Raw genomic sequence first — 13,934 nt, forward strand, 5'->3', positions numbered from 1 at the left:
GTTACTATGCTAACATTAGCATAGTAACATGCTAATGTTACTATGCTAATGTAGCTAAAAACAATATGCTATTGTTTTTAGCTAAATTCTTATTAGCATACTAACATTGGCAATCTATAATTTTTAGCTAAATTCTTAGGTATACACCTTAAACGTCATATATTTTGGTATTTGACACATACTAGCTTTTAGCATATTAACATACTAACATTAGCATTCTATCTTTTTTTAGCTAAATTTATAGGTACGCACCTTACAAGTCATATTTTGGTATTTGACACTTACTAGCTGTTAGATTGTTAGCATGTTAATATGCCAACAGCTAGCATAAGTCAAATACCAAAATATGTCTCTTAAGGTGTGTAACGATAAACGTAACTGTCATTTGCAACATATATACAAACAAGCAAAGTCCTAAATTAATTATTATCATGAATTAATCTTTTAAATGAATGTTATTGGGATGTAGTAAAAACCTTGAGTATGCGGAGAAAGCCCACATAAGCACGGGGAGCACATGCGTTACTCCGCACAGACAAACCGAAGTGATATAACCACGTCACCACCATGTCACAATGTGCATGTAAACACAGCCGTGCAGTGTTGACATTTCAATCAGTCCAAAAGGATACAACATAACTAACACTACTGTAGTCTTTAGACTTTGGGGACACCCTGCAATAAAATGTCCCAAAACGGACCTCCTAAACTATTATTTCAGGAATTATCATCTATTGCACAGGTGTCAAACTCAAGGCCCGGGGGCCAGTTCTGGCCCGCCACATTGATTTATGCAGCCCGCAAAAGCGTCAAAGTAAAGTGCATCAATAAAGAACTTAATTTTTTCCTACTAAATGTATTCGCTCTTTCAATTTCGACTGAAAAATTGCATGCAATGCATACAATTGCATGTCTGTTTAACTTGAAAAACAATATGAAAATGCAAAAAAAAATATTGTATAAACACAGGTGTGCCCAAAGGCATATTGTTGGATAAAACCACGATAGTAAAATTGTAAACAATAAAAAAAAGCAAAAATATTTAATGTGATACGAGAAACTACAAACATTGAATAAAACTCAGGTGTCCAAACGTCTTCTACTAAGGATTGCATACTGAAAAGTCAAAGGATATAGGGGCCATTTAGATTTATTTTGTAAAAAAAAAAGGACTTTAGTTATACTTTAAAGATAAAGTTTATGGTCAACTTCGTGTTTTAGGTGAAAGTAGATTATTAGTTATTGGTATCAAAATATCAGTTTTTCTCATGACATTGTCTTTTTGTTTATTTTTACTGTTTGTATTTACCTGTGTAATAATTAATAGTACACATTGTCACCTATAACACATAGCTAACACGAAGCTTTGTCCTTAAAATGTATGTACAGTGGGGCAAAAAAGTATTTAGTCAGCCACCGATTGTGCAAGTTCTCCCACTTAAAATGATGACAGAGCTCTGTAATTTTCATCATAGGTACACTTCAACTGTGAGAGACAGGATGTGAAAAAAAAATCCAGGAATTCAAATTGTAGGAATTTTAAAGAATTTATTTGTAAATTATGGTGGAAAATAAGTATTTGGTCAACCATTCAAAGCTCTCACTGATGGAAGGAGGTTTTGGCTCAAAATCTCACGATACATGGCCCCATTCATTCTTTCCTTAACACGGATCAATCGTCCTGTCCCCTTAGCAGAAAAACAGCCCCAATGCATGATGTTTCCACCCCCATGCTTCACATTAGGTTTGGTGTTTTTGGGATGCAACTCAGTATTCTTCTTCCTCCAAACACGACGAGTTGAGTTTATACCAAAATGGATACATGGATGATACAGCAGAGGATTGGGAGAATGTCATGTGGTCAGATGAAACCAAAATAGAACTTTTTGGTCACATGATTAACTGCACACTTCTTCTTTTTTTATATAAACCTTTATTTATAAATTTCAACATTTGCAAACAGTTGAAAATAATAATCAAAGTAAGTACAAAAACAGTACAATACAGTATCGAAACCGTACAAAACAGCGCCAGGGGGTTGTAAATTCAAAGTAACTAAAATAGAATGCAAAAAAAATTAAAATGTATATATAAAATAAACAAAGTGCAAAGCCATAGGCTCACTCAATCTCAGTAAATAACTTAAATTTGGAACACAGCATCATCGTTTTCACAGCTTTTTGGTTGTTAGAGGTAGAGTGTTTAAATGTAGAGTTCTAAATCAAAAAACAGGTCGGTACATTTATGAATATAATACTTAGCCAATAGTATCATGAGGTTGCAAAGGTTAAATTCATTTTCAAATTTTTTTTCAATACAGTGTAAAACCAAATATATATTATTTAATATATATTATTGTTTTAGTTGCTTAAGAGATATTCCTGGCTCTGAATTTGTTCATTGCTATTTTTATGTTTTTGTGCATTACTTGTTGCCGTCATCTATAAACAATCAGGTTACTCATCAGTTACTCAGTACCTGAGTAGTTTTTTCACAACATACTTTTTACTTTTACTCAAGTAAATATTCGGGTGACTTTTCCTTACTTTTACTTGAGTAGTACATCTCTAAAGTAACAGTACTCTTACTTGAGTACAATTTCTGGCTACTCTACCCACCTCTGAACACCATAATGAAGCGATTACATATTATAATTCAGATACATTCACTGTAAGATGCGGCCCTCTGAGAGCAGCCAGAACTGCAATGTGGCCCTCAATGAAAACCACACTGACACACCTAATCTAGTGTTTGCGCTTATTTCCAGTGAATTTTATTTCTTCCAGCTAGCCATGGAGGTGATTGAGCAGAAGCTGACAGTCCTGGACAACGAGGACTGGGGAAGTGAGTTACTGTGTGCTGGCGTTTGGCCTGACAGCCTTCCATCCGCGTTGCTCTCCACAGAGGATTCGTGCTTCTCGACTGTCCTCCGTGACGGGCAGGTGTTGTCTTTTTGCTTCAACGCCCTCAGTTTGCAGGGCAAACGGTGAGAACTCAATCAACGTATCAATAGATTTCTTCGATATATTTTGCCACATTTCAACTAGGGCTGGGCGATACGGCCTTTTATTAATATCTCGATATTTGTGGGCCATGTCACGATACACGATATATATAGCGATATTTTGCCTTAGCCGCAAAAGAATAAAAGCCATTTTACATATAGATAGTGTGTCACGAGCTATAAATTGAATTATAAGGACTTATAGGGAACTAAATGAGCTCAAATTTACTTACAAATGAGGCATAATGATGCAATATGTACATACAGCTAACCTTAACAGCATGTTCGCATCGATTAGCTTGCAGTCATGCAGATACCAAATGTGCCTGATTAGCACTCCACACAAGTGAAGTGAAGTGAATTATATTTATATAGCGCTTTTCTCAAGTGACTCAAAGCGCTTTACATTGTGAAACCCAATATCTAAGTTACATTTAAAACCAGTGTGGGTGGCACTGGGTAAAGTGTCTTGCTCAAGGACACAATGGCAGTGACTAGTATGGTGCAAGCGGGGATCGAACCTGCAACCCTCAAGTAGCTGGCACGGCCGCTCTACCAACCGAGCTCTACCGCCCGACAACTCAATAACATCAACAAAACTCACCTTTGTGCATTCAAAATTAGTAGGACAGAAAGGCGCTCACCAAATACTCGAATCAATGAAGCATGTTTAATACAAACAGTGTACTTTATAACAATTAGGGAGGTTTGTGTCATGTTTGTCCTCCTACAGCAGGGGTAGGGAACCTATGGCTCTAGAGCCAGATGTGTCTCTTTTAATGACTGCATCTGGCTCTCTGTTAAATCTGAGCTGACGTTGCTTAACACGATAAGTAATGAATAATTCCACTTGTAATCACAGTGTTAAAAATAATGTTCAAAATATAAAACATTCTCATGCATTTTTAATCCATCCATCCGTTTTCTACCGCACCTGTTCAAGAAGTTGCATTATTGGTAAGAAGTTATTTATTTATTATTGGTTAGTGTGAGGCTTGCCCTCCTGGGGGTTCTTCAGACCCCCAAGCACCGACATGAGAGCCTGTTTCAGGGTTACAGTATTGTTTTATTTTTCAATAAGTCACTCAGTTGCTTTCCAGCAATAGTATTTCCAGCCCCAACCCAGTCTCTCCTCCTGGCTGCTGCTTATAACAGAGCGACAGGTGATTAGATAACAAGGCCCAGGTAGACCATCTACGCACATGTCGCTGCAGGCTCGCAGGCCCCTTCAGAATAACAATGTTATTACAAAGAATAAGAGACCTATTATACTCTAAAAATGTTGGTCTTATTTAAAAATGCACGTGTTTAGTTGTGTTCAGTGTTAAAAAAAATATTATATGGCTCTTACGGAAATATATTTTAAGATATTTGGCTTTTTGGCTCTCTCAGCCAAAAAGGTTCCCGACCCCTGTCCTGCAGAAACCATATTAAAAAATTTAATGTGTTTTTCCTCTCATCTTTTTCCATTTTTCATATATTTTTGTAAAAGCTCCAGAGAGCCACAAGGGCAGCGCTAAAGAGCCACATGCTGCTCCAGAGCCGCAGGTTGCCAACCCCTGAACTATACAAAGTATTTCAATGGCTGGAATCTGCGCTTCTGCATGGTATACTAGTTACTATGGTAATCTAAGTCACATCAGCTCAGACGAGGCACCAAGAAGTGTGGATGGGAAGCGTTTCCACAGAGTGTTACCAGTAGAGATGCGCGGATAGGCAATTATATCATCCGCATCACCAAAGTCGTCATCCACCCGCCGTTCACCCGAACCAACATTTTATCAGGACCGTACCCGCTCGCCAACCGCCCGCTGCAATATATCAGAGGTCGACCATCTTTACCACTCACAGAGCTATTTAAACCTGTTTCACAGAGTAGTGAAGACAATTGGAGCCGCTAACGTTCTCGCGACTATCCAATAGCGTTCATCCTGATGTCAAGAATATGGGCGTGCTGTGAAGCCATTGCCTTAGACACCTTCAACAACATGTACGAACCGATTGTTGGTCCGGCAACATGTTGTGTGCAGCTTCCGCAATCACACGTACAAGATTGAAAGGCATACTGGGTGATACAGAGTACACTGATGGTTGTGATATAAACAACATTAACACTTACTAATATGCGCCACGTTGTGAAGCAACACAATACAAGATTGACAAACACATTTCGGGAGAACATCCTCACAGTAACACAACATAAACGCAACACAACAAATACCCATAATCCTTTGTATCCTGACAATTCCTGAATATATTTTACACCCCCGCGCTCCCAACCCCGCCCACCTTACCGACGCACGTGGGGTGGGGGTGTTGGCGGGGTTTGCTGCTAGCGGGGTGTATAAAATAGTCAGGAAGTGTCATGAATACAAAGGATTCTGGGTATTTGTTATGTTGCGTTTATGTTGTGTTATTGTGAGGATGTTCTCCCGAAATGTGTTTGTCGTTCTTAATTGGTGTGGCTTCACAGCGTGGCGCATATTACTAAGAGTGTTAAAATTGTTTATATCACAACCGTTAGTGTACTCTGTGTCACCCAGTATGCCTTGCAGTTGTGTGCGTTGTGCCTCGGAAGCCACACACAACATGATGCTGGACTGACAATCAGATTGTACATGTTGTAGAAGGCAACAAAGCCAAAGGCTTCATAGCACACCCTAATACTTATTAACTGGGTGACTGCCGGCAGTCATTCAACAGGATAATAGCATCTCCTAATGTCTTCTTTGCTTTATGACAGGGGTCTTAAATGGCTCTTTGAATGGCAAAGGATACCGGTCCCAGGACCATGTATATCAAATATTTACGGATGGTTCAACCGCCACCCGCCCAAATCTAATTAAAATCTATTTTTTCGTCATGTCAACCGCCCGACCCGCGGTTTATCTGCGGACTCCGCGGATGAGACCGCAAACCGCGCATCTCTAGTTACCAGAGCCTGAAATGCTGGTGTCAGGGACAGACAGGGAAGGAGATTTTTACAACAAAGTTCTAAAGCTTAGTAATAAAACGGATGTATCAGATTGTAGGTGGGGTTTTTTTTTTACCCTTTGTGTTCATATTTCGCTGTTTGTTGCATTTTTTTTGCGTTTCGCTTACTTGTAAAACATGTGGATGGAGAGGGGGTGTGGTGTTCATATGTTGTCAATATTCAGTGTTTTATCCTTCATAGTTAATATCATAAATCCCACATTTTTGGTGTCTTTTCTGGGCGTCTCCTTGAGTAGAACATTTGAAATTCAATTCCGTTTTTTAAGGCGATTTGTTTTCAGCATTCAATCAGACATTATTGTGAGGCTTTGTATTAGTGTTCCTAAAATTAGATATACCGTCCCCCAAACTCATTTGTTTGTCTAAATTTGGCCCCCGAGTCAAAATAATTGCCCAAGCCCGCACTACGCCATACCGCCCCCTAACATTGCCACCTCACATAACACTGCATGTATTATGTTAGATTGCTCTGACTGATAAAGGCTAGAAAAAAAAAAATCAATCACTCCATGAAATAATTAATCACTTCTTTGTGTTTGGACAGGAATCGCCCATTATGCCTGAGTGACCTGCAAAAGGTTTTGCAGAGCAGTGGTGTGCACGAAACTCTGGTGTTCCCAGAGGGAAGTATACATTCAGACGCTGACGTTCTGCAGCTGATGGCCCCAGCAGTCAGACTTATCACGGAAAGAGCTTCTCATGGAGACTGGATCATGCGATGTCGCTGGCTCTCGCATTTGAGAAAGAGCTACAAATACGCCAATGGTTAGTTGCTTACTGCATGAGAGTAAAACAAAACTAATTGGAGACTTTCACCTTGCTTGTGCCATTGTTCTTATGGTGTTGGCTGGACAATTTCAAATTTTAGGCAATAGCCACTCAACTTTCTTGCAACTAATTAACTAACATTGCTGAGTGGCCTAATGTTCACCCTGAGATTGGTAGGTCCCCTTTACACCCCTGCTCGGCAATCAGCATCAAGGGTTGGAATTGGGGGGGTTAAATCACCAAAATGATTCCCGAGCGCGGCCACCGCTGCTGCTCACTGCTCTCCTCACCTCCCAAGGGGTGAACATGGTGATGGGTCAAATGCAGAGGGTAATTTCACCACACCTAGAGTGTGTGACTATCGGTGGTACTTTAACTAATACCACCGATGGGTAAATGATGCCACTCAGTCACTGATCGTATTGAAACTGTGCTGATTTTATAATGGCACCATCTGCTGTATTTAAAAAGTTTAACGGAATTTACATATGGCTAGTAACAGGCTGCGTAAAAGCCTACTGAAATGACATTTTCATATTCAAACGTGGATAGCAGGTCCATTCTATGTGTCATACTTGATCATTTAGCGATATTGCCATATTTTTGCTGAAATGATTTAGTAGAGAACATCGACGATGAAGTTCGCAGCTTTTGGTCGCTAATAAAAAAGCCTTGCCTGTACCGGAAGTAGCAGACGATGTGCGCGTGACGTCACGGGTTGTGGAGATCCTCACATCCTTACATTGTTTATAATTATAGCCACCAGAAGCAAGAGCGATTCAGGCCGGGAAAGCGACGATTTCACCATTAATTCGAGCGAGGATGAAAGATTTGTGGATGAGGATAGTGAGAGTGAAGGACTAGAAAAAAAAAAAAAAGGCGAGGGCAGTGGGAGCGATTCAGATGTTATTAGACACATTTACTAGGATAATTCTGGAAAATCCCTTATCTGCTTATTGTGTTACTAGTGTTTTAGTGAGATTATATGGGACCTGAGAGTCGTAAGGTGTGGTGACCGCCAGTGTCTCTGGTGGGAGGGGGTAAGAGAGTCCGCAGCTGCAGGAGGACGCAAGCTCCGCTCATGTCTACGGTAAGAGCCGACTAATTACCACAATTTTCTCACCGAAACCTGCCGGTTGACATGTGGTCGGGAACCATGTTCGCTTGATTGCTCCGTTCCATAGTAAAGCTTCACCTTCGGGAATGTAAACAAGGAAACACCGGCTGTGTTTGTGTTGCTAAAGGCAGCTGCAATACAACGCTTCCCACCCAAATCTTTCTTCTTTGACATCTCCATTATTGAATGAACAAATTGCAAAAGATTCAGCAACACAGATGTCCAGAATACTGTGTAATTATGCGCTTGAAGCAGACTACTTATAGCTTGGATCGGGCTGGAAAAAAATGTCCGCTACAATCCGAGACGTCACGCGCATGCGTCATCATACCGACGTTTTCAACAGGATACTTTGCGCGAAATTTAAAAATGCAATTTAGTAAACTAAAAACCCGTATTGGCTTGTGTTGCAATGTTAATATTTCATCATGTCCAGGGTGTACCCTGCCTTCCGCCCGATTGTAGCTGAGATAGGCGCCAGCGCCCCCCGTGACCCCGAAAGGGAATAAGTGGTAGAAAATGGATGGATGGATATATAAACTATCAGACTGCGTGGTCAGTAGCAGTGGGTTTCAGTAGGCCTATAAGGGAACAAGTCAGAATGAAATATGCTAAAACAGCAATTTGTGTCCTTTCCATGGGAAATTTGAGTACATAAAGAACATGATGAACCATCCGACCAACAAATGTGCAGTCTGCTAAAAGGAGTTTTATTTTCATATTGTCAACAAAAACACTTTAATCTGAAAATAGCACATTCATAACACCAAAGGTAAAACCGGTGCACATTCATGTGTAAAATATTGTGTAAATGTTTACATAAAGAGAGTAAAGTTTTTGATCAAGATGTTCTTATAACTTTCTTTTTTTACTCTCTTTGCTATTGTGCAATAAAACACCATTCATATTAGGACTGGATATTAACAAGGCCTTTGCGATACAATATATGTCACGATATGATGACAGTATTGGGATACGGCACTGTATAGTACACTAGATGAGAGAAATAATTCATTTGACAAACTGAGTCAAAAAAATTATGTAGTTCAAATGATCTATTTCCATTTATTCTAATTGTACAGAAAGTGGATCAAGTTTCAGATCACTTAAATGTACCAAAAATGCCAGTATTATAATGAATTTTGATATAATGACCTAGGTTTTTATTATTTGATCGTGATTCATCCACAGCAACACTGTGATTAATTTGATTAAAATAGTAATGAATTGATAGTGTTAATTTTTTTATTCAGAAAAACAGGTTTATGGAGTATCTCGAAGGTCAATTCAGTCTCTTTAAAGCAGATGCGCACGTTTGTTTGTTTTTCCTGGTCACCAATGCCATGGCATATACTTCCATATTGACTGATGTCCACATATCAGCAGTTTACATTGACCAAAACACACACCCATTTCTTCTAACCATGTTGCTCAGAGACTGTCAGTTTTCTATAACTAGAGATGTCCGATAATGGCTCTTTTGTCCATATTCCGATATTGTCCAGCTCTTAATTACCGATTCCGATATCAACCGATACCGATATATACAGTCGTGGAATTAACACATTATTATGCCTTATTTTGTTGTGATGCCCCGCTGGATACATTAAACAATGTAACAAGGTTTTCCAAAATAAATCAACTCCCTGAGAGAGCATGAGGAAGTTGAGGTGGGCGGGGTGGAGTTGGGGGGGTGGGGGGGGGGGGTGTATATTGTAGCATCCTGGAAGATTTAGTGCTGCAAGGGGGACTGGATATTTGTTCTGTTGTGTTTATGTTGTTTTACAGTGTGGATGTTCTCCCAAAATGTGTTTGTCATTCTTGTTTGGTGTGGGTTCACAGTGTGGCGCATATTTCTAACTGTGTTAAAGCTGTTTATACGGCCACCCTCGGTGTGACCTGTATGGCTGTTGACCATTCACTTGTGTGTGTGTGTGAAAAGCCGTAGGTATTATGTGATTGGGCCGGCATGCAAAGGCAATGCCTTTAAGGTTTATTGGCGCTCTGTATTTCTCCCTACGTTCGTGTAGCACTCCGTACAGCAGCGTTTTAAAAAGTCATACATTTTACTTTTTGAAACCGATACCGATAATTTCCGATAGTATATCTTAAAGCATTTATCGGCCAATAATATCGGTACTCCGATATTATCAGTCATCTCTATGTTGACCACAGCCTGATCCAATATGCGTTTTCTGGATGCTTGGAGTCAGATAAGTAAAATGTGTGTGTATAAATATTACATTCTCAATTCAATCATTGATAATAGGCCAATTTTGGGGGGAAATGAAGCTCTTTGCTGCAGAGCCTACATTTATCCTACAGTATATTTGTAATGTCAAACGTGCAACTCTATTCAATGAGTCAAATAGTATACAGCAGGTGTCTCATACTCAATTTACCTGGGGGCCACTGGATGCAGAAACTGGGTGAGGCTGGGCCGCAAGAAACATGCACTTAATAATGAATTCACCTTCTTTGAATGGCTTTCCCGCCCTAGCAAGAAGGGAGGGTGGGGGCTGGGGGGGTTTGGTGGTAGCGGGGGTGTATATTGTAGCCCGGAAGAGTTAGGGCTGCATGGGATTCTGGGTATTTGTTCTGTTGTGTTTATGTTGTGTTATGGTGCGGATGTTCTCCCAAAATGTGTTTGCCATTGTTGTTTGGTGTGGGTTCACAGTTTGTCACCTATTTGTAACAGTGTTAAAGTTTTTTTTACGGCCACTCTGTGTGACCTGTATGGATGTTGATCAAATATGTCTTGCAATGACACAGGTGTGTCCAACACAGGCAGATACAACATGTAACTGTGCTTGTACGCTGTTAGTAACAGGATGTAGGTGGCGCCAAAGACTGTGCCGTCATGGCACCCCTTGAATATTGTTGATTGGAAGAAAATCGACAGGAATTCTAGAGGATGGATGCCTTGAAATTCAGGGGTCTCCCAGGAAATTTGAGAGCGTTTGCAAATATGACGCTGTCAAGCGCCGTTGATGCGTTCATAGTAAACTCGCGGGCCGCACTAGCATTATTTCCATATCAAGGTGCGGGCCGCACAATAACACCTCGTGTTATACGCCGCATGTTTGAGACCCCTGGTATACAGCAAAGAAGAACATATAAGATCAAAATGATGCAGCAGCTGTATTGGTCACATAGTTTTGTGACACACACATCAACATAAGGTATCACTCCTTGTGTTTCATAATGCATCGATTCTTCTCTATTGTTTGACCCATCAATAATTACTACAAAATACCATTTGTAAATATTCCAGTTTACTTTTAGCACAATTGGGTCTGCCGTCTAATGGGTCAACGCCACTGAAATTTGATATTTTATTACTTTGCATGAACAATCACTGTAAAAAAACAAAAAACAAATGAAAGGACTTACTGAACGAGAATGTTTTGCAGATGCAGCTTTGGTTCAAGTGGAGGCAGGAAGCACAGCGCTAAAGGCTGTATTTGCCAGTGAGCTTGCTGCTAAGGGAAAATCCCTTTCTGGACATCTCCAACCCCACAGCAATGGTAAATGTATTTTTTTTTTTAATTTTCTTGTTTTTATGTGAAATTGTTTCTTGTTTAGGACTTTTTCTATTCGTATTTTATTGTCATTCCTTCACACCATTTCAAACAGGTTGCCTTTTGAATGAATGTTAATGCAGGAGAATGTAATTTGGGGTGTCCTGTCCCAACTTTTTTCACTTCTTATACGAAACCGATTGTAGGGCCTTAAGTATTTGCTATACCATATCAGCATAAATCATACATACTTGGTGTCAGGTTCAAACACTGATGACATCTATTAAACAAGACAAGAAGCAAAGAATCAAACAGAGACAGAATTCAATTTGGACTAAATATTGAGGAGAGTCGCCTGTACACTTTACCCTTGTACAGTATCTCAGCACGCTCTGGCGAAAGATTGTACTCCTCTTTCTTTATTTGACTTTCTCTGACCACATGACCACCGCTGCTTCCAGAGGGCAGTGGGTTGTAAACAGCGTTGCCTGTAGTTACCGAACAGTTCAAAAAGACGTTTGTAAATTGGGCAGATCCTGTCTTCTCCCCGCTTTGAAGTCCTAGGTTTAGAACAATATCTTTCTGTTGATTACCATACATGAAAAAACACAGGAACACCTTCATTTTGCTTCCCCCCCTACACAGTGGAGTTTTACGATTCTTACTTTTGGTAGGTTTTAAAGACAGCTCTTGTCATCTTGCCGGCCACTCAAATGCAACACAAAGTTTTTGTGATTATTTAGATAGAATTATTCTAACACTTGGAATATTTTTTTGTGTAAATTGTGAAGTTACTCCAAGAACAATGGTAGGTATGGAAAAACATTAACCTATTTATTATTAACTGTCATGAATGGAATTTTACTGTCTTTAAGTTGAAGTGGACCGGTAATTTTTTGGGCGACACCGAGCTCATTGAGGTCATTTGAAGGATGCAGACACGTTTGTGACTTTTTATCTACAAATAATATGCAATTACAATCATTTAATCCTTGTTTATATTGACTTATTGTCCAATTAAAGAAACGTATTACGTTTTGCTTGTGTGCTATTGTGTGCTTAGCTGTTGTGTAGTTGCGAGCTCCGAAGTCGACCAGTCTATAGCCTACCGTGTTATCCTTTTGTAAATTATTTCATTAACTGTTAATTGGCTGTCCAGCTTTGCACCATTAAATTCACTGCAGCACTGCTTATATCTGAGATTTTATATGAAAGCCCATAAAATCCTATACTTGTTTTTTGTTCATATCGGCCTGATATCAGATTGGGGCACCTTTTTAATGCAGGGGTGTCAAACTCATTTTAGCACAGGGGGCAGCATGGAGGAAAATCTATTCCCATGTGGGTCAAAATGGGAAAATCATCGCATAATAACTTAAAAATACAGCTACAACAACTTCAGACTGTTTTCTTTGTTTTACTTTGGCCCAAAATAGAACAAGCACATTCTGAAAATGTACATATTACAAATAATCCTCTTGACAAAACACTTCAAGTTAGTTGAAAATTCCGAGAAAAAAAATCGGTGCAGTTTCAAAAATACCACTAAGAACATGTTGTGTCCAACTTGTCATGTGGTGTGACCCAGGGTTCTGTTCTGAGGCCTGTTTTATTTGTGTTGTATCTAGGGGTGTAACAGTACGTGTATTTGTATTGAACCGTTTCGGTACGGGGGTTTCGTTCCGGTTCGGTAGTGTACCGAACGAGTTTCCACACGAACATATTAAGTAGCCGCCTATGCTAAAGTCTTAACAAGCTGCTCCGCTCCGTTCTGCCTCTTTTCTGTCAGTACACTGCATTGTCCCACCACACAACCATCTGATTGGTTACACACAAAGCGGTAACACCCAATCAGCAGTGCGTATTTAGAACGCATGTGTGCGTGTTACGACAGAAAAGCCCTGTCTGTATGTTATTTCACTTTAACTTTTTCTGTGTTGATTGAGCTGTGTTGAAGCAGCAAAAAAGGACATGATGTTAAATGAAGAGTTTCTCTCTCTGATAGTGTATATAATAATGTAAGTGCATCATTAAGCCTACATGAACTCCATGATGTTCAGTGATGAATAATTTCTCCTATTGCTATTGTACTATTTTTTTCAGCTATAGTTACATTAATCATTAGTAATGTAGCAGCCTAGTTTTGAATGGCAGGGTCGCTGCTATCACATGTTGATAAAAATATCACATTTACATAATAAAAATCAACTACAGGCTTCCCAAATGCTGTAATAAATTAAGATTGATGAGTTGACTTGAAACTGTTTGATGTTGCACTTTTTATATGTAGAAGAAATAAATGTTTTGTCATTTTATTTAATCAGAGCAACAACTTGAGGCAGTTTAATGTTGATTAACGTGGGCAGAATTATTATAGTATTCCCAATGTTAAAAGGATATAACCATTGTTTACAAATTTGGTAAATAAATAACCCAAAAAATTATGTTCTGTTGTTTTCTTACTGTACCGAAAATGAACCGAACCGTGACCTCTAAACCGAGGTATGTACTGAACCGACATTTTTGTGTA

At 39.5% G+C, this 13,934-nt stretch overlaps 1 protein-coding gene across 3 annotated transcripts in view; it reads left to right on the top strand.

The window, feature by feature from the left end:
* mdn1 (midasin AAA ATPase 1) overlaps positions 1-13,934 on the top strand; it is a 279,890-nt gene that overhangs the window by 118,657 nt on the left and 147,299 nt on the right. For all 3 annotated transcript variants that reach the window (XM_061900349.1, XM_061900350.1, XM_061900351.1), the window contains exons 48-50: positions 2,787-2,986; positions 6,543-6,763; positions 11,297-11,410. In XM_061900349.1, the coding sequence (XP_061756333.1) occupies positions 2,787-2,986; positions 6,543-6,763; positions 11,297-11,410 (535 nt within the window). The remainder of the gene's footprint in view (positions 1-2,786; positions 2,987-6,542; positions 6,764-11,296; positions 11,411-13,934) is intronic.

Source organism: Nerophis ophidion, linkage group LG05, assembly GCF_033978795.1.
Source record: "Nerophis ophidion isolate RoL-2023_Sa linkage group LG05, RoL_Noph_v1.0, whole genome shotgun sequence".
NCBI classification, from domain to species: Eukaryota; Metazoa; Chordata; class Actinopteri; order Syngnathiformes; family Syngnathidae; genus Nerophis; species Nerophis ophidion.